Source organism: Dasypus novemcinctus, chromosome 18 (assembly GCF_030445035.2).
Source record: "Dasypus novemcinctus isolate mDasNov1 chromosome 18, mDasNov1.1.hap2, whole genome shotgun sequence".
NCBI classification, from domain to species: domain Eukaryota; kingdom Metazoa; phylum Chordata; class Mammalia; order Cingulata; family Dasypodidae; genus Dasypus; species Dasypus novemcinctus.
The window spans coordinates 20,727,747-20,749,031 of NC_080690.1; the positions used below are offsets into that span (position 1 = coordinate 20,727,747).

General features: G+C 43.4%; 4 protein-coding genes across 4 annotated transcripts; 3 read left to right on the forward strand and 1 right to left on the reverse strand.

The window, feature by feature from the left end:
• The first annotated feature begins 147 nt into the window (after positions 1 to 147).
• TMED6 (transmembrane p24 trafficking protein 6) lies at positions 148 to 6,114 on the forward strand. Its single transcript, XM_058279790.2, has 4 exons — positions 148 to 403; positions 2,513 to 2,639; positions 3,936 to 4,087; positions 5,724 to 6,114. The coding sequence occupies exons 1-4, from the start codon at positions 191 to 193 to the stop codon at positions 5,955 to 5,957; spliced, it is 726 nt and encodes a 241-aa protein (XP_058135773.1). The 5' UTR covers positions 148 to 190; the 3' UTR covers positions 5,958 to 6,114.
• On the reverse strand, positions 2,930 to 9,010 carry NIP7 (nucleolar pre-rRNA processing protein NIP7). Its single transcript, XM_004468120.4, has 5 exons — positions 8,758 to 9,010; positions 8,557 to 8,643; positions 8,323 to 8,461; positions 7,714 to 7,854; positions 2,930 to 7,492 (listed from the first exon to the last, which is right to left on the reverse strand). Exons 1-5 carry the CDS (start codon positions 8,811 to 8,813, stop codon positions 7,373 to 7,375), a joined length of 543 nt encoding a protein of 180 aa, XP_004468177.1. The 5' UTR covers positions 8,814 to 9,010; the 3' UTR covers positions 2,930 to 7,372.
• Positions 9,011 to 9,078: 68 nt separating this feature from the next.
• COG8 (component of oligomeric golgi complex 8) lies at positions 9,079 to 18,774 on the forward strand. The gene is made up of 5 exons (XM_004468122.4): positions 9,079 to 9,461; positions 10,659 to 10,866; positions 13,195 to 14,022; positions 17,224 to 17,392; positions 18,174 to 18,774. The coding sequence occupies exons 1-5, from the start codon at positions 9,079 to 9,081 to the stop codon at positions 18,506 to 18,508; spliced, it is 1,923 nt and encodes a 640-aa protein (XP_004468179.1). The 3' UTR covers positions 18,509 to 18,774.
• Positions 18,775 to 18,832: 58 nt separating this feature from the next.
• PDF (peptide deformylase, mitochondrial) lies at positions 18,833 to 20,485 on the forward strand. Its single transcript, XM_004468128.4, has 2 exons — positions 18,833 to 19,543; positions 20,204 to 20,485. The coding sequence occupies exons 1-2, from the start codon at positions 18,922 to 18,924 to the stop codon at positions 20,359 to 20,361; spliced, it is 780 nt and encodes a 259-aa protein (XP_004468185.3). The 5' UTR covers positions 18,833 to 18,921; the 3' UTR covers positions 20,362 to 20,485.
• The last annotated feature ends 800 nt before the right edge of the window (positions 20,486 to 21,285 follow it).

The following is a 21,285-nucleotide window of genomic DNA, read 5'->3' on the forward strand; positions in this document are numbered from 1 at the left end:
TAAGGTGAAAGCAGAAACTTACTGTGAGCCAAACATGGGAGTATCATGCCAGTTCTATTATGGAATATTTGTGTCCCTGAAATTGGCCTAAATGTGACTTGTGGAGTTAATGATTACCCCAGTTGTCTAAACTACTTTGTTCCACTGGGCTGCAAGCAGTACACCTGCAGGGAAGTCTCCAGAAAGCAGGATGTCTTCTTTACTCTTTGGGGTTGGGTTGGTGATTCTTAACCTACTGACCTCGGCTAGGAGCCAGAAGACAGAACCCTTAAGTGGCACTGGAGACCAGCCACTCTTCCGTGGAGCTGATCGATACGACTTTGCCATCATGATCTCACCAGGAGGCTCAGAATGCTTTTGGCAGTTTGCTCACCAGACTGGCTACTTCTATTTCAGTTATGAGGTGGGTACTTGGGTTCCTCTGGCCATACTGAGGACTTGTGTTTTCACTCCTTTTGTAATCAGGATCATACTTTTACTAATGAAATGGAACTGCAGTGAGATGGAAACTTCCAGTGAATGATCAATGGGAGCTAAAACATATGGCTTGGCCCTGGGCTATGGAATTTTTGCTCAAAGCCACAGGGCAAAGAGGGTGCCTCTTCCTACAAAGGTAATAAAATTTACCCAGATTTGGGGATGAGAGGGGAAAGAATAAATGATTTCAAAGAAAGCTACTTCAGTTTATGGGGTGGGGGAAGCAACACCTGCCCTCCAGTGTATAGGGGTAATTCTGTCAAATTAGAGAACACTGGCACAAAGTTTATTCAGCCAGACAATCAAATTTCCTTTAGGATGGTAAATGTTTTCAAGTTACCTGTCTCATTAAAACTCCAGTACTTGAATTGTGCTGGAATTACCGGCTGTAAAGAGGACTCTGTCAGGCAGATCATTTTAATTATCTTTCAGTGGTTCTGAATTTCTAAAGTGCCTCAAAGGCCAAGGGTACTTTTACCCATACTGTGGTCTTACACCATAGTGCCCAAGGAAGGTAAGCTCAATATAAAAGTCAGAGGCTATTCATTCTTTATCTTCCTTTGTTCTTTATCTTAGAAACCTGTTAGCTTTCTAATTTTTGTTTACTTAGTAAAAGACTGTTGATCTTACTCCATTCCACTGTAACCTAAAATACACTTACCAGAGCTTTATCTCTTACATTCATATTGGAACAGTAGCTACTAGTCAGCTCATTGAAGCCTAGGCCTATCAAGACCCAGTGTCCATGGAGTGCCTGTGGAGTATGTGCAGGCTGTCAAGCAGTAAATAAACCGAAGTCTGGGAAATCACCAAGGAGCTCAACAACCAAGAAAGTTCAGCCAAGAACTCAACAGCCAGAGTAATACAGATCAACTGATAGACCCCAGCCACATCCTTCAAGACATGCCTTTCTCAACTGGGGTACTACTAACATTTTTGGGGGGGTCAAATGATCCTTTATTGAACTATTTTCCTTTGTAGTTCTTAACTAGCTGGATGTTTCACTGACCACTGTTTATCTCATCTATGACGTCATCAGAGGTGGCCATCAATACTGTAGCACACATACTGGGCAGTCCCCAAAATCTCTTTTATAAATGGTTGCAGAGAGTTTTCTGTCTAATGATCAGTATTGCATCTGTTGGGCAATGTTGACAATCTCATCGAAAGTGTTATTTCCACTGTGCTTAATGTTTTTCTGTTTCTGCTCTGAGTGGTTCCTTGAGGGCTTTGATGATCAGGGTGCAGGTAAAAGGTGCCTCTTCAATCAGGGCCAGTCTGTTCTGAACAGTCAGTTTCACTGAAATCTTTAGACCCCTCCAGTCACCAGCTGCCTTGGTGATATTATCACCAACCTTTTTTGGAGAAAGACCCAAGGAGCAGATCATGGAGGGCAGGACAGGTGTGACATCAACTTCCCCATTGGTGTACCTCAGGTACATGACTTTGTGCTTCTTGGGGTTGAACTTGGGTGGCCTGTGGAGATGGCTGGTGGTGGATGAACTCAGAAGCGTGATGATGGAATAAAGTTGAACTTTAGCCTCCTTTGAGCCAAAAGATGAAAAGCACCACTGGCATTTTGGGTAAGACAATTTTGATCCTATAATAACAATTTTTTGTTTTTAAGAAGGTACCAGGGATTGAACCCAGGACCTCGTACATGGGAAATAGGCACTCATCCACTGAGTTACATACATTTCCCAATGAGAGCTGATTTTTTCGATGGTTTATTGTTTTTAGGAGGTACCAGGGATTGAACCCAGGACCTTGTACAAGGGAAGCAGGCACTCAAGTACTTGAACTACATCTGCTCCCAATTTTCTTGTTTTTTGAGTCTAACAATACAGGACACTCAGCATTGCTGCACCTTCATCATTGTGACAACCAAAAAACAGCCTCTGCTCAATTCCAAATCCCCCCCAAAATGGGACTGGCAGCCACTAAGCTTATGATTATGGGATGTTAACCTTACCACTTAGCTAGCTTCTTGGTGATGCAGTAGGGGCTTTTCTCCCTCTTTAATATATCTTGGCAGGTTCAGCGGACACTGGGAATGTCACATGACCGGCATGTTCTCGCCACTGCACATACCCCACAGGGTTTCCTCATAGGCACCTCCCAGGATACTCGGGGCCAGATTAACTTCTCTACCCAAGAGACAGGTCTGTTTTCCTCATTGTAGCTATTATGAAAATCATAGGTTTCTATGAAATCAGGGAAATAAAAAAGTACAGAAATTAAGTACCTGAAAAATGTAAAAACCCAGCTTTTCCATATAGGGATAATAAAACAATAGGAAAAAAAAACCAGCCTTCAACACAAATAGCCAACTGCAGTCTTCCTGGAGATTGCTGATGTCCAAGAATGTCAAGCAGCAGTCCACTGCCAGTCTGGGAGGAGAGTCTCCAAGTCCAGAGCTCAGTTTTAATCATAATCAAATTAATCCTTATAATTCCAGGTTGCAGAACTCAATTTTAATCTTATCATCTCCAAATGACCAAGTTCTGGAAAAGTGACCACCCATTTATAATACAAAATTATACATAATAAATTATGGGGGGGGTAGCATGTCTTCCCAGTCATCACAATCCTTGTGCCAGTTATCAAGACAGATTTAAAGCAAAAGGAAATAAATGGTAATATGAAATATCTGTACTACACAACAGAATAGCTATCACCAGTCACTAGGAAATGCCTATAGCCAGATAGAACCTATTTCCATCTTGGAAAGCATGTTTTCTTTCATTGCCCTTTCTACTGGCAAAGCATACTAAAGTGTGTCTCAACAGGGGCACACCTGACACAAGATAATCCTTTATTGTGTGGCACAAGATATTCAGCATTACAGGTATTTGGCATCCTTGGCCCCTAGGTGCCAGTAGTGTCTTCCAATCAACATGACCATCAAAAACAGTGCCACACATTTCTATAACCTTCTTTATACACACACACACACAAAGGGAGGCAACCCCAGTTGAGAATCAGCATCAGTTCATACCCCAACATAGACCACACTGCAGGGAATTCACTTTCAGCAGAATAGTTTTCACAAAGCATCAACTTTTTTCCTAAAATCAAGATGGCATCCCCCATCTCTCATGGGGTATACAAAGAGTAGGCAAACACCATGCTCTTAATTTCAACTCAAGTCTTAATTTTCCAGTGAGGACTTCCTTAAAAGATACGTAGTAACTATAAATTGGAAAGAGAAAACATAACTTTCTACTGATATAGAATTAAATTTACTAATACTTGACAAATTATAAATGGTATTTTGTAAAATAAACTCTGTGTAAGATCACTGTCTTGCCATGTCAAAAATTGGATCTTTGAACTTCCCAAGTAAAAAGAAGGTACTTTATATAGTAGCATATTAAAACCGGGACAGAGATATCTCTAGCGAAAAACTAGAAGGGCTGGAAAACAAAGACTTGATAATGACCTATGGATTCCTACAGGTTTTTATCAGCTTTGTCTAAGAAATGAGCAAAACCATTTTAGTTCTGTGCAAGTGTATCTCAACTTTGGAGTCTTCTATGAGGGGCCTGAGATGGACAACAAACAGAGGAGCGAAAGAAAACAACTAAACGATACTCTGGATGCAATTACGGTAATTAAGTATTTTGTGAAAGAGAAATATCCATGGAAACTGATTTTAAAATAGAGAAAAGATTAAAATTATGGAAGTAATATTATTTGAGTGAAAATTGTCAAGAAGATTTGAATCCTTTAATTCTTTTTTTGAAGAGGTACTGGTGTTTGAACCCAGAACTTCGTACATGGGAAACAGGAACTCAAGCACTGAGCTACACCCACTCTGGTTTTAATACACTTTTCATGGCTTGGGATTCTTGAAATTCAAATCTGGCACTCTACATACTTTTAAAAAAATTGAGCTATAACTCACGTACCAAAAAAATTCACCTTTTAAAGTACAATCCAGGGGTGTTTAGTATATTCATAAGGTTGTACAACCAATTCCAGCACATTTTCATCAACCCAAAAAGAAACCCTATACTCATAAGCAGTCACTGCCCATCCCTTCCCTCCCCTCCCCTTAGCTCCAGCAACTATCTCTGTAGATCGCCTATTCTGGACATTTCAAATAAATGAAATCATACAATATGGGGTCCTTTGTGTCTGGCTTGTTTTAAGGGTCATCCATATCGTAGCATATATCTCTACTTTATTCCTTTTTTGTTACTGAACAATATTTGACTGTGTGGATATATTACCTTTTAAAAAAAAAATCCATCAGTTAATGGAGATGTGGATTGTTTTTTCCAGCTATTATGAATGTTGCTGTTATGAACACACATTTTTGTATTAACATGTTTTTATTACTCTTGCATGTATACTCAGAGTGGAGTTGTCAGGTCATATATATGGTAACTATATTCAATCCTGTGAGGAACTACAATACTATTCTCAAAAGCTGCCGCACCACTTTATATTCCCACCAGCAATGTATGGGAATTCCAGTATCTCCACATCCTTTAAAATGTCTGTTGTTATATCTTTTTTATTATAGCTATTCTAGTGGGTATGAACTAGTACCTCATTGTGGTTTTAAGTTGCATTTCCCTGATGATACTGATGTTGAACATCTTTTCATGTACTTATAGGCCATTTGTAAATCTGTGAAGAAATGTCTATTCAAATCCTTTGCCCATTTAAAAACTAGGTTTTGAGAGTTCTTTACATATTTTGGATACGAGCCCTGTATTAGACACATGATTTACAACTATTTCCTGTTGTTCTGTGGGTTTTTTCCATTATAGCAGTAGTACCCTTTGAAAGTCCATCGCCTTTTTAAAAAATAAAGTTGTACTAGAGTTATGTTAATTCCCTTACACACTGTCTACGGCTGCTTTTGCACTACAATGAGAGAGCTAAATAGTTGTCACAGAGACCATAAGACATGTAAAGCCTAAAATATTTATTAAAAAGTTTTTTGGTCTATCTTATAGTATAGAGAAAAGCAAGAGATATCAGATATAAAGGGCAATAATGTGCTGAAGTACATGTCTACATCTAGAGCTATCTTTGCAAGATCTCTCTAGTTTGAGCGCTGCAGTTTTTCATTATAGAGAGCATTAAAAAAAAACCCACACAACTCCAAACCATTTTTTTATATATAGCAAAACTAATAATTTATCATTAACTTTCATATAATTTAAGTTAGTGCTTGTGAGCACCAGGTGATGTTGGAGAGGGCATTCCTTTTCTTCATTTCTTTCCCACAGGAGAGTACACAAAAGGTGCAGAACAATATCTTCCACATGTGGCGGTACTACAACTTTGCTCGGATGAGGAAAACGGCTGACTTTTTCCTTCTCCAATCAAATTATAATTATGTGAACTGGTGGTCCACAGCCCAGAGCCTCGTCATTGTGCTTTCTGGAATCCTGCAGCTGTATTTCTTGAAGCGTCTCTTCAATGCTCCAACAATTACAGGCACAAGGAAGCCAACATGCTAAGCTAGGAGGATTACAAGCCCCTGACTCTTTTATGGGGCAGAAACCAGTATATCAGTTTTACAAAGTTACTGGAAAATTAAATTTCTAATTTAAATTAAAGTTTTAGTTTATTGCCTTCATCTACAAAGGGACAATGGCAATAAAATAATAACATAAATGTTTTGAGTGTGGCTATTTCTAAAGTATGCACTCAACACTACCATCAAAATGCTGACCATCATACAGCAATATTTGAAGATTAGCCTTAGAAAGGAGAAAAGCTGAAAAAGATGGGACAAACTCTAGTTTAAAGCTTACATACAAAAATAAAGAGTTGGTAACCGAGTGCCATTTTGCACCTGAAAAATGTTTTATTTTTAGAGGCATCACCTTTGCAATAAAAAATATTCAGTAAATTTATCAAATAAATTGTTTTGTTTTACAACACAGATCATTTTGGGGGATTTTTGTCTATAAAGCATGTCAAAAAATTTTTTTAATTCTAAAAAAGAAATTTTGGAGGCATGGGGAAGGAAGGGGGAGCTTAATTATTATTTTAGGGTCTCTGACTAGTGCCTTTTGTTCAATCCAGACAGATAAAAAATTTCAGCTTGGGATCATATAAGAAAAAGACCAAGAAAACAGCATATAAAAACCAAGATATTATAACCAAATTATACTCATAAGGCCCTCTTCTTAGTAATGGAAATACTCAGAATAGGAAATATAAAAATAATAATTCTTACCATTTATTGAACACCCATCAATTTGCCAGGTACTGTGCTTGGTGCTTTACAATGATGGATCTCTAATTCTAAAACCATTCTTAGACAGTTAAAGCTATTTTTCATTTTCATTTTCATGGGAGCAGAAAATGAAGCTTAGAAAAATGGAATGATTCATCCCAGGGCATAAAACTGGGAAATGGCAAAACTAAGGCTTGAATCCAGGGTTTTCTCCCCACTGCACCACACAGTACTTACCATATTAAAAAATAGCATAATAAATTGCTCTTGTTATTTAGCTACATCTCATCTGTAAAATCCCAGATATGGCCTAGGTTTCTCACAGGGCAATATCTTTCACAATATTAATAAATAACATAAAAAATCCATTTCATTATCATGAGTTTGGAAAGCAAGTTATCACAGATAACAATAAGCTATTCTCATCCCTAGTTCCAATGATTTAGAACCTGTTAATATGAACAAGAAGCCCTCTGATTCAAATATAAAACACAGCATTCTATGTGTGTTTTTTAAGCCATTTTTGTATAGTAAGAATCCAGCCTGCATTTGCCAGTAATAGAATATTCAACTAAGAATCCCTGAAGAGGTTAGTGTTGACAAACTCAACACCACGGTGGAACCTACACAGACACAGGAAACATATCTAGGCCTTTCCACACAGCCATAAGTCCTTGTGATGACTCCATTTTAAGTCAACGTTTCTTCATGCCGCACATATTCCCCAATGTCTGCTTGATGAAATACCACAATCGCCATGGGATCTACTTTCCTGCAGTCTTGTGTAGACTTTGCTGCCACCCCAAAACCCTGGGATTCAAGAGAAGAGACACCAATTCACTCAAGTCATTCAATAAGCACATATTGAGGGCTGGGAATAAAAAAGATGAAAAAACAAACACTCAGCTCTTTTCTTTGAGGAATTCAGAAGGTGCTGAGAATTCAGCCTCTGAGCACAGACTCTGAAAATACATCCTACTTGAATAAAAAGATACTCATTTTTGTAATAGACAGTTACCATTTCTACTCACCAAAGGGATGTCTGCCATGGAGTACACCACCACTCCCTGGTACTGAGAAGTATTTTCAGTAATTCGGCCCAGACCAGATTTCAACACATGGTTCCCATACAGGAAAGACTGCTCTGCTCCAGGCTTTACCCACACTTTATACTACAAGGAAGAAAAACCCAAAAGACACAAAAATGCTAACAGATATATTCCTACAGTTAGGCTAGCTAAGGTTAATTCCTTAAAGGATTTAAAGCATAACGTATTCCCTCCAACTGTTCTTCTCTTAAACATAACTGCCAGCAGCATCTTCCCTCAACTCTACAAATAACTTCTCCCATAGACAGTTTAACAGCTTTTTCTCTATACCCCACTACTCTTCCTCATCGCAGCCACCTATTTGCTTTTCACCTTGAGCTGGGTCTGCAGAGGCTTTTCCACTCTGTGGGATTTAACTATGGTTAAGCAGCTGCACAGCACTCCTACAAGCACCAAGACTTATAAACACCTCCATGTGTTGGCACTGACCCAAACACTGTCTGGGGACTCCGTTGCCTAATCTAGTTCTGCTGTGACCTTCATCCTTAACTTCCTAAATCCGGACGGGCAGACCGAAACCACCCTACATACCTTGGCATAGGGCGCAAGATAATCCAGAGCTGTGATGTGCAACCGGAACTTGTGGGTCTTAGTGAATTTTCCGAAGCAGGTCCCCAACGATACCAGCTTGTCACCAGAGATGTTGGCGGCCAGCTTCAGGATCTTCTCGCTAAGGTGAGGTAAGGGCGGTAAAGTGAGGTAAGGGAAGCGGGTAAAACCCAGGCCCCCATCCGGACCCATGCTGCCCGCCCGGCCCCGCCTCACCTCACGTAGTACACCCGGTCGTTGTGCAACCTGAAACAGTAGGTGCCGTCGGGCCTATCGACGAGGAGCTGAAGGTTCTCCCCGATGCTAGAATAAGAACAGGAACGTTGTCCGAACCTATTCGTCCTGGCACCGTGCCCCTACTGCATCCACTTCCCTCTCTACCACACACATTCCCTCTCCCAACCCGCATCCTCTTACTATTTCGCGATCTTCTCGAACATTACACGGGTCTCCTCTTCTGTCAGAGGCCGCATTTTTCCACACGGAAACCTCGTGCCTCGGTCGCCGGAAACGGAAGCTAGCCGTCAGCCGCTTCCTGGCAACCACAAAGCCTACCTCTCTAGGCGCCGTCCAATCGTTCCCCACTCTAGCGCCCCTAATCCCGGAGGACCGTAGGGAAGAAAAGTTTGTGTGATAGGAACCACAGAAACCGGAAGTGTGTCCCCGTCGCTTCCGGTCTTAGAATCAGAACTAGCGCCCTCACTACTCCGGAGGGGAAACGACGCTGCAGCAGGGAAAATGGCAGCGACGACGATTGTCACGTCCTCAACTACGGCCGCAGCTACCGCGGCCGCTCTCGGGGAGGTGGAAGATGAAGGACTTCTGGCGTCGCTCTTCCGAGACCGCTTCCCCGAGGCTCAATGGAGGGAGCGGCCTGATGTAGGCCGCTACCTCCGTGAGTTGAGCGGCTCAGGGCTGGAGCGGCTGCGACGCGAGCCTGAGCGCTTGGCAGAGGAGCGGGCACAGCTGCTGCAGCAAACGCGCGACTTGGCCTTCGCCAACTACAAGACCTTCATCCGCGGGGCTGAGTGCACCGAGCGCATCCACCGCCTCTTCGGCGACGTCGAGGCGTCGCTTGGCCGCCTGCTCGACCGCTTGCCCAGCTTCCAGCAGAGCTGCAGGTGCGGCGGCCATGGCAGTAAAGGGGCTTTAAAACACCTCTACTTTTACGATAGTAGAAATAGCTAACATTTACATATCGTTTGTCTTGTACTAGGCTTCCCTCCGAGCGCTTTATTAATCCATTTAATCCTCACCTCAGCCTTTGAGGTAGGTACTGTTACTTGAATTTTACATATGAGGAAGTTGAAATACAGAAAGGTTAGTAACTTGTTAATGGCACGGCAAGTTTTGAGGTCAGAATTGGAACCCACGACCACATCCCTCATAGGATTGTGGCGAGCATTTAAAGAGAACCCACGTAAAGCACTTCTTGAGTCTGACACTTAGTTCACATTCGGTAAATGTCAGCTTATTAGGTACATGCTTGTTTATGTAAGTGTTTTGGGGGGCACACACACACACACACACCAGCAGGGACCTGAGAACAATGCACTAAAACTCTAAGTGATAGGAAGCTGACAAGGAAATTTTCCCATTTAGGGCCATCAAAAATGATCAAAAAGTTCTTTCTTTTTGAGCCATATTCTGCCTGCCTAGATCCTCAGTCCACATCCCTAACTCTGCCTTCCAGCCCTTCATGAAAAAATTTAATTTTTATTTTATGCCTTTGGAATTTTGACAACAGCCTTTGTAGTCTTCAGTCTTCCCGAATAGATAGGCGACTTCATAAAGTAGGTCTCTGTAATTATGCAAGAGAAATGGAGAAAGTAGACTATGGTGAGAACTAAGGTTTAACAATAGCATGGAAGATTTAGAGGCTGGGAGAAGTTGGAGGTAAGGTTTATGGTTTCTAGGCTAGTTTTATTGTGAATATAATTATAGTAAATTTTGTTAAAGGAACATTTATTACGTCAGTTTATATGTGCATCATCTCATTTAATTTGCACACCTTTGTGCAGTGGGTTCTCTTAGGACTTTACCAATGAGGAAACAGGGTTAAAGATGTTAAGTACCTTGCCACAACTAGTATGTGGCAGATAACAGTTAACATCTAACAATCATTTATTAGTTGTGTGACATTGGACAAGAGTTCCTTGGTCTCGCTGAGATTAAAATTTTCTCAAAGATAATAATACTTCATAGATTAAAGTTAAATCAGATAATCCATTCATCCAATAACGAGTTCAAAGTACTTAGTAACTTAGCTAAGGTTTGGATACAGAGCAATGAGGGACCAATGTTCTAATTGTTACTAGGAACTTCATGAAGGAGGCTGAGGAGATCAGCTCCAACCGCCGGATGAACACCTTGACTCTGAACCGGCACACAGAGATTCTGGAAATCCTGGAGATTCCTCAACTCATGGACACCTGTGTCCGGAACAACTATTATGAAGAGGCCCTGGAGCTTGCAGCCTATGTACACCGACTGGAAAGGAAATACTCCTCCATCCCTGTAATTCAGGTAGCCTGCTTGCACAGAGGGGATTCAAACTGATGTTCTCACAGTCATTAATTCTGTTGTCATCACTGAACCTTTAGACAGGTACCTTAGGAAAACCCCCTTGTATGTTTCACGTCAGTTTCTTCCTACCAGGCAGGCTGGAACATAATGCACTTATTCACTCATTCTTTGACTCAACTGATAGGTATTACTCATGCATCAGGCACTGATGCTGGGGATATAGTGTGAACAAAGCAGACAAAGCACTGGCTCTCATGAAGCTTATATTATACTTGGAGGTCTAATACTTGACAAATAAATGAATAAATAATATGGTCCTTTCCCAGAGTGATTAGTGTCTGGAGAAAATAAACCAGTGAATGGGATAGAGGGAGATTGTGGTGAATTATTTTAGGTAGAGTGATCAGGAAAACATTTAAGCTGAGACTCAAATGAAGAAAAGGAGCCAGTCACATGAAGACCTGGGGAGAGAACAAACCAGAAAGTACGAAGAACAATTAGAGCTGAGGCGGGAAGAAGATGGAATGCATAAGGGATACAAATAGAGCTGTTGTGACTGGATTGAGGGGAGAGCATTAGAAGGCAAAATGGGAGCTTCTGGAGGAAAAACTGAGCTGTACATAGGGACAGCTATTCCCGAGCCTTTCTGGAAGGATGCAAAGTCCCATTTTCTTGAGACAAATGAGGTATCATTGTGGCAGTTTTGAGAGAATCATGGATTTGAAGGAGAGTAACAATAGGAAAGAGTATAGGGATTGGATTTCAAACATACTGAAGAAGCTCATTCTACATGATTTGATGACTCTGGAGTTGAGGAAGAGGAAGAAAGCAAAGCTCACTTTTAGATTTCCACCTTAAGTGACTATTAGACTATTAAGAGGACTGATTTGGGGGCTAAGAAAAGATATTCAGTTTACTTTTGGACATGTTAATTCATGTGAAAGATATTTTTTGGAGACTGAATTTTACACAAAGAGATATAATCCATCTGTGACAGATTCAGGAGAAACTTTAGTAGATTATTACTTTTTTGTTAAGAATTTTGGCAGATATTTTTGCTGTTAGAATTTCTTTTGCATTTTTTGCGACTTGTTCAGCCCTATGCTTCATGGTTTTAATAATCTTAAGAGAGTGCATTGTCTAGAATGTACTTTTCAAGCTTTTTTTGATTGTGTACAATATCAATTAAACATGTTTGGGCATGTACCTTCAATACATATGAATAGTTATTAATTAGTTATGTACATGCCTTACAATACTATTATATTTTATACATTGTAAAACATGTAAAAGGTGGCAATTTTAAAAGGCTAAAACAATATAAATTGAAGTTTCACTATTTTCTTCTTATATCCCATTTAGTCACTCATCGTGCACCTCTCTTTAGACAGTGCTAGTATGACCTACAGCTGTCAGTTATGTTCCATTATCTGGTAGAGGTCACTCTTCAGGATCTGGAAAAGAGAATAGGCTATTGAGCTGTGCAAGGTAGAACCTTCATTCTTTAGAAGGACGCTCCTATTTTCAAGTTTCTAAATTCTTGTATTTTTGGAAGAGTATGTAGTTAGGGTGGTATGTGGTATGAGATGTAGAGATGTAAAGAATGTGAACTAAGTAGTGTCAAACAATCTAAAATGTGCTTTTGTTGTTGTTTAATGTTTATTTTGTGAGTGTCCTTCATTTTGGTTTGAATGTTATTTGATTCTACAGTTTTGGAATCGTATTCCAGTTTTTTGAAGTTTTGTATACTGTGAGTTATAGGAATGTTCCCAGCCCATAGGCATTATCCAAATTCTTATTATAACTGGAGTAATTTAAAGGACAGACACAAAGAGACTTCTTTGAAACTGATCTTGAAAGCAATGTCCAAAGCCCAGAAATGTTAGTGGTGGGTTGGAACCAGCTATCTCTATTTTCTATTTTATGCTTAATTATGACAAGGGGAAAGGGGACTACCTCTTGAGTAAGAACCTCTTGTAAGTAATTATGAACTCAGTTTGTCATACTTACCTATTTTGAAAATGAGAAAGCAAAATTAAATATATATATATATATATATATATATGTGGAAAAAAAAAGAAAAAAAAAGGAAGGCAAAATGGGAGACCCAGGCACAGCCATGATGAGTAGTGTGAATTTTATTGATTGCACTTTAAGCAAGACAGTAACCCAACCAGTTTGTTTTGAACCTGGAAGTGTCATCTTTAGAAAATCCACTTCATACGTCCAGAAAGCAGTAAGAATGTTAGTGTACAATATTCAGGGTTAGTGGAATGGGTTCCAAAGTGTCTTTCCCAGCATGGTGTGACTAACTCACTGTATTGTCAGGGTATTGTGAATGAAGTGCGCCAGTCCATGCAGCTGATGCTGAGCCAGTTGATTCAGCAACTGAGGACCAACATCCAGCTCCCTGCCTGCCTCCGTGTCATTGGCTACCTGCGGCGCATGGATGTCTTCACAGAGGCTGAGTTGAGGGTGAAGTTTCTTCAGGCCCGAGACACTTGGCTCCGTTCTATTCTCACTGCCATTCCCAATGATGATCCGTATTTCCATATCACAAAAACCATCGAGGCTTGCCGTGTTCATCTCTTCGATATCATAACCCAGTATCGTGCCATCTTCTCAGATGAGGACCCACTGCTGCCCCCTGCCAAGGGTGAATATACCATGAACGAGAGTGCTATCTTCCATGGCTGGGTGCTGCAGAAGGTCTCACAGTTCCTGCAGGTGCTGGAGAATGACCTTCTCCGGGGAGTAGGTGGCCGCCTAGACTCTTTGCTGGGCCAGTGCATGTACTTTGGTCTGTCCTTCAGCCGAGTGGGAGCTGATTTCCGGGGCCAGTTGGCTCCAGTTTTCCAGCAGGTGGCCATCAGCACTTTCCAGAAAGCAATTCAAGAAGCAATAGAGAAATTCCAGGATGAAATGAACTCCTACACTCTCATGTCAGCTCCTACCATCCTGGGCAGCAGTAACATGCCTGCTGCTGTGCCGGTGACTCAGCCAGGGACGCTGCAGCCACCGATGGTGCTGTTAGACTTCCCACCCCTCGCCTGCTTCCTCAACAACATTCTGGTTGCCTTCAATGACCTGCGCCTCTGCTGTCCTGTGGCCCTGGCGCAGGATGTGACTGGGGTCTTGGAGGATGCCCTTGCCAAGGTGAGCACATTCTGTCGGCTTTCTATTACTCCAGGCCTTCTTTGGTAACAGGTGAGCAAAATTTTGTAATAACCATTCCATATGATGGGGCATCTGTTGGCTTGGAGAAGTTTAGTGTGATTTCAGAGGTTTTCTGGTTGAGAAACTGGCTAATTCTACCTTCATGGAACCTAGAACAAGTGGCTCACCTGTAGCAATGGTTCAGTAATGTATTCATTTTCTATTGCTATTTAATAAATTACCACCGATTTAGTAGCTTGAAACAACACGTATTTATTGTCTTACAGTTTCTGAGAATCAGAAGGCCAGGAACAGCATAACTAGATCCTTTGCTTAGGGTCTCACAAGGCTGCAGTCAAGTTCTCAGCCAAACTATGGTCTTATCTGGAGCTCTTTCAACCTCATCCAAGTTGGCAGAAATTCACTTTGCAATTGCAGGCCTAAGGCCTTCAGCACTTAGAGGTCACCATGCACCATAGGTAATTTCACAGCATGGCTGTTGGCTTCTTCAGGGCCAACAGGAGAACATCTCTCCTACTTGAATCTATTTTTTCAAAGGCCTGGACCCTGTTTTAAAAGGCTCATGTGGGGGTGGATGTGGCTCAAGCCATGGAGTGCCTGCTTCCCACATGGGAGGTCCTGGGTTTGGTCCCCAGTGCCTCCTAAAAACAAAAACAAACAGTAACAGGCAAACAAATTAGAGAGACAACTTAGGGGAGCTGATGTGCCTCCGTGGTTGAGCACCAGCTTCCCACATAAGAGGACCCGGGTTCAATCCCTGGTCTGGTACCTCAAAAAAAAAGAAAGCTCATTTGATTAGGTCAAGCCCACCCAGGATAATTTCCTTTTTGTTGAACTCAAAATCAACTGATTGGGGACTTTATAATTACACCTGTAAAAGCCTTCACCTTTGCCATATTCTGTTGGTTAGAATCAAGTTACCAGATTCTGCCTGCACTCAGAGGGCGGTGATTACACAAAGGAATGGATTCCTAGGAGGTGGAAATTTTGAGGGTTGTTGTAGAATTCTGTAATATTAAGAATATCATAGAAGCGGATGTACCTCAATTGATAGAGCGTCCATCTACCACGTGGAGGGTCCACAGTTTCCCAGATTGTCCTGACTGGTGTGTTGAGCTGGCCCACACGCAGTGCTGTGTGTGCAAGGAATGCTGTGCTATCGAGGGGCGTCCCCACGTAACGGAGTCCCATGTGCAAGGAGTGTGCCCTGTAAGGAGAGCTGCACTGCATGGAAAAAAGCGCAGCCTACCCAGGAGTGGTGCTGCACACACGGAGAGCTGACGCAGCAAAATGACGCAACAGAAAAGAGACACAGTTTCCCAGGGCTGGCAGACACGGAATCCATATCTCTTTTTGTTGTGTTGTTCTTCTGGCTCAGGTCCTGTCTTCCCAGGGCTGGCTTCTCTTTCCTCTGCATACTGACTTCCTGTGGCTCCAGCTTAAGACTTCAGCATCAAACTCCAACATCAGAAACTCTCAACTCTGTTCTTTGCCATGCTGTAATGACATGGCCCTAATCATAACTCAGTCATGCCCAGGTACAGATCAGATTACAAATACAATTCAGTATCTGTTTTTGGGATTCATAACCATATCAAACTGCTACAGTTGGCCACACCTAAATAGGATCAGGTTAGTCTACACCTTAATTACTAATGCACCTTAAAAGGGTCCTATTTTTAATGGGTTCATACCTACAGGAAAGTGGATTAAGAGAACATGTCTTTGGTACATGTTCATAATTCAGTCTGCCACACCTTACTTTATAGATGAGGCTACTGAGGCACAAAGGCACTGAGTGCTTAAGTAATTGGAAGTCGTAGAGCCAATCGGCCCAGCCAGGAAGTTCAGCACCAGCACTGTGTTTTTGTTTTTGTTTTTTTAAGATTTAAAAAAAAAATTTATTTCTCTTCCCTTCCCCCTCATTGTCTGCTCTCTGTGTCCATTCGCTCTGTGTTCTTCTGTGTCCACTTGCATTATCTGGCAACACTGGGAAACTGCATCTCTTTTTTGTTGTGTCATCTTGCTGCATCAGCTCTCTGTGTGTGTGGTGCCACTCCTGGGTGGGCAGCACTTTTTTTCACGTGGGGCTCACTCCTTGCATGTGGGGCACTCCTATGTGGAGGCGCCCCTGCGTGGCACGGCACTCCTTCCGTGCATCAGCATTGCACATGGGCCAGCTCACCACACAGGTCAGGAAGCCCTGGGGATCAAACCCTGGACCCTCCATATGGTAGACAGATGCTCTGCTTCCCAGCACTGTGTTCTTTTTTTTTTTTTTTTTTTTTTTAAGATTTATTTATTTATTTCTCTCCCCTTCCCCACCCCGGTTGTCTGTTCTCTGTGTCAGTTTGCTGCATCATCATCTTTTGTCCACCTCTGTTGTCAGTGGCACGGGAATCTGTTTCTTTTTGTTGTGTCATATTGTTGTGTCAGCTTTCCGTGTGTGCGGCACCATTCCTGGGCAGGCTGCACTTTCACTCTGGGCGGCTCTCCTTACGGGGCGCACTCCTTGTACATGGGGCTCCCCTATGCGGGGGACACCCCTGCGTGGCATGGCACTCCTTGTGTGCATCAGCACTGCACATGGGCCAGCTCCACACGGGTCGGGGAGGCCCAGGGTTTGAACCGCGGACTTCCTATGTGGTAGACGGATGCCCTAACCACTGGGCCAAGTCTGCTTCCCGTGTATTCTTAATTAATGTTGTCATACCACCACCTGTCTGTAATGTCAGTTACAGGTTATTGGTTTATGGAACTTCTCTTTTCCAGCTCTTCTTGTATTCTTTGCAATTTTCTAGTGATTCTATCTTCCAGGAGCTGCAAAGGCCTTACTGAGTAGAAATTTATGATATTTATCTTCATTTTCATGGATCCATCAGTTCTGGTCTGTTCCCCCACGGGAGTCAAGAATCTGTATTCTCTCTATAATTTCATGATGTTCCTCCACTGGAATTGGAATCTATGCCAGTAATGAAATAAGCTGGGTCAGAAATACATAAATGGAGTGACAAATTTTAGGAGTCACGACAATTCTGAATTAATTTAAACAAGAACAGTTTAATGCACTATTTGCACCAGTTATCCTCATAAAAACTTGAGTGGTGCACATTTGCTTCATTTCATGTACTACCAATGGTGACAGCCTGTCAGGTGATTGACGATGCCCCTGTCTCTTAGGTAACCAAAATAATCCTGGCCTTTCATCGCGCTGAGGAGGCTGCCTTCAGTGTTGGGGAGCAAGAGCTCTTCGTCCAGTTTTGCATTGTCTTCCTGGAAGACCTCGTTCCTTATTTAAATCGTTGTCTCCAAGTCCTTTTTCCACCAGCTCAGATAGCACAGACATTAGGTAAGACAAAGGATTTTTTAGCAGCTTTGAGACATAATTTACATACTATATAATTTACCCACTTTAAATGTACAGTTCATTGTTTTTTAGTAGAGTTGTGTATTATCACAGTCCAGTTTTAGAGCACTTTCTTTACCTCAAAAAGATCCTTCATGCCTATTTGTAGTCACTTCCCATCCCACTCTTAACCCTATGCAACCACTGTCTGTTTTCTGTCTCTATAGATTTGCTTATTCAGGACATTTTATGTAAATGGAATCCTATAATATGTGGTCTTTTATGTCTAGCTAAGTGGAGGAAAGCCAGGCACAAAAGACCACGTTATTGTAGGAGTCCATTTATCTGAAATGTCCAAAAAAAGGGTTTTTAAAATATTTTTCCCAATTCACCTTCACTTGCCTCTGTGGCCTGTGGTGAGAGGTGGGGAGAAGTGGAGGAAGGCACAACTTCTAAAACAGCAGTGAATCAGTGATGACATCAGCAAAGAGTGGCTGCTCTTTGCTTTCTCCCCAGCTTTTGTCATGAAGAGGCCCATTGTTTACTGAGTTTTTTTTTAGTTCTTTTGTAAACCATCCTACACTGTGCTTTTCCCAGTTACCTTCCTAGTTTTGCTTTACAGTAAAGTTTCCTGTCCCCTATCACAAAGACGGCTTTTGCTTTATTGAAAATATGGTAATTATGTCTGTTAGGCCTTAGTTTTTATTGGTTGTTTTTCTGAGATATCTGTCTATAGTTATACTAATTTTCCCCACCATTTTGCTTTCCTTGCCTTGGTTGTCAGGCATTCCACCCACTCATCTGTCCAAGTATGGAAACCTTGGGCATGTGAACATCGGTGTCATCCAAGAGCCTCTGGCTTTTATCCTGCCGAAGAGAGAGATGGTTGTGTCTCTAGATGAAAAAGAACTAGTGCTTGAGCTCCCAGCTCCAGCCCTAGCGCTTCCAGTGGAGGAGCCGAGCTTGGACCCCGTCACTCCAGTTTCTCCTTCGGGTGGACCAGTGGAGGCTGAATCAGGGGAGCCACTGCATGCGGAGTCACCGCAGGGAGAGTCACCGCAGCAGGAGCTGCTGCAAGGGGAGCAGTTGCAGGCTGCTCTTCCTAGTGCCAGGACTTAACATGTTCCCTGCTTCCAGAATTGGGCCCAGTACTTCGTGCCTGGGAAACCAGGGACTTTACATGCAGCGTCTGGTGGGAAGAGCCGCTGTCAGTGGTGAGGCCAGGGAACGCTCCCCTAGGAATGCAGATTCACGGGAGAGGCGGCTGCGGGCTGTGTCTTCAAGTATTCATGCAAAAAAAAGGTGCGGGGACCTTCCTAGTTATGCGCGTAAATTGTTGATTATACAACCCCAAAAGAGTTAAATAATAAAGCTGATTGACTGTCGCCTAGTGGCAAGCTGCTCTCTCGCTGAGCGCCCTTAGGTCTTCAGGAGACTGAGCCGGGCGCTTCCCAGAAGGCGCTGAGGAGGCGGGTTTCCCAGCGGCCCCGGCGGCGGAAGCGCTTGGCTACGGAGGCCGGGGAGGAGGAAGGATGAGGCCGCTGGGGTCTTGCGCAGAGCTCGCCATGGCCCGACTGTGGGGCAGGCTGCTGCTGGCGCGGGCGCGTCGCTGCGAGGGGCCGGCCGTGCAGTGGGGAGCGGGCGCGGTGGCCGGCGATGCCCGGGCCTACAGCTCCACGCCAGCCCGGGACGGCGCCGAGAGCCCTCCGCGCCCGCGCTCCTACTGGCGCTACGTGAGACGTCTGGTGCGGGGACCGCCGGAGCCGCCGTACGCGCACGTGTGCCAAGTGGGGGACCCGGCGCTGCGGACCGTGGCCGCCCCGATAGAGCCGGCGCAGCTGGCGGGCGCTGAGCTGCAGCGGCTGGTGCAGCGGCTGGTGCAGGTGATGCGGAGCCGGCACTGCGTGGGCCTGAGCGCGCCGCAGCTGGGGGTGCCGCTGCAGGTGCTGGCCCTGGAGTTCCCCGAGGCGCTCTACCGCGCCTGCGCGCCACGCGTGCGGGAAACCCGGCAGATGCAACCCTTCCCCCTGCGCGTATTCGTGAACCCCAACCTGCGGGTGCTGGACAACCGCCTGGTCACCTTCCCCGAGGGCTGCGAGAGCGTCGCCGGCTTCCTGGCTTGTGTGCCCCGTTTCCAGGCCGTTCAGATCTCAGGTTCGTGGCGGCGGGGGCCCAGGGGTGGCTGGATAACTGCCGCGTTTCTCCCTTCCTGTGGAGACGCCGCCCACGGATCCAGTGCCATTCAGTTTTCGCAAAGCTCCAGTTAAAAGTGCAGACCTGTTGATGATTGATCAGCCGAGACACCCGGCATGAACACAGAGCAGGGCTCGGGAGTGGACGGGACTCAGGACCGACAGGTTGTGATGAGGAAGGAGCCTCCTTTGCCGGTGAGATAAGCCATTCCCGGTCTATCATACCAGTCACTTAGTCCAAGAGGGTTAAAAGTCGATGGTATCCCTTTATTTTATATTGTACCAAGTGCCTTTGGTACAATACTTTTATTAGAAATGGAAAGCAGATAGCGCTATTTAAGAGGTGGAAGAATGTTCATATCAGAAGCACCTTAGGAACGTAATTTAGCATCTCTCAACCTCATGGTGGTCCCAACAACCTAGTCTTCAGAAGTGGCAACCAGGTTGAATACTTGATAACAGGCAGAGTTTCTAGGAAGGGTAGGGGTTGCTGTCTATATTACATTTCTGATGTTGCCTCTTGTAAACAGAAGTTAGAAGCAGGGGGAGGGAATAGGGTGAAGAGGTTAAGGATGACTGTTGCAGGTTGGCATGTTCTCATCCAGACTAACTCCCTTTGCAGGGTTGGACCCAAGAGGAGAGCCAGTGGTGTGGCAGGCGAGCGGGTGGGCAGCCCGTATAATCCAGCATGAGATGGACCACTTGCAGGGCTGCCTGTTCATTGACAAAATGGACAGCAGGACGTTTACAAACATTCACTGGATGGAAGTGAATGACTAAAGCTTTCCTGCTGCTTCTGACCAGGACACAAACACTGTGGCTTTGAGCTCAGACAAAACAATTTACTGCCAAAGCATGCCAAATCCTGTTGTAGGAAGATGTTAGAAGAGTTTGCCTTGAAATCAGGTATGGACAAAATATTGCCTTGAACTTGAGAAGAAAAATACACTCTCCCGGAGTAGTAGCATTTTCTAACAATGTTGTGTGGAGATCAGTGGAACAAGTAAATAGCCCTTCTCAGTAGAAATGATTTCATAAGACCTGCGTATAATCAATTCCCAGAGCCAGACTTTGATGGTAATGTAGGCCAAAGTATCAGGTGGGAATCCTTGTTTAAAAATGTAGGTATGTTGTTGGTGTGGGAGAAGTGGGGTGGGGAGGTGGGGGTTATACAGGAACCTCTTATGTTTTTTAATATTTTTTGAGATGTATGTATCTTCAAAAAAATACAATTTACAAAAATGATGGGGTGGGGAGTGGGTTATATGGGAACCTCTTATTTTTTTAATGTAATGTTCTTTATGATCTATTAACTTGAATAAAAAAAAAATTTTTTTTAAATGGGCAGTAAACAAATAAAAGAAAATGAAACAGCCAAGATAGAGGAGACCCAGAAAGAGACAAGCCCTATGCCTGGTCACCCACAGCTGAGCTCCAGGAGACGATAGATTGTGGAGGGGAAAGCAGGGTCCTTGGCAGAGTGGTGGTCATCTTTACCAAGTGGCAGGACCCCAGGATCACCAATAGCTGACTTTGGTGAGAAAGCATCTCTGATGGTGCCTTGATTTGGACATTTCATGGCCTCAGAACTGTAACTTTTTACCCTAAATTAAATCCCCATTATAAAAGCAAAAAAAAAAAAAAAAGCAGGTATGATTGACCATCTTCACCAGGTTTGGTCAACTAGCTCAAGATGGTACAGCC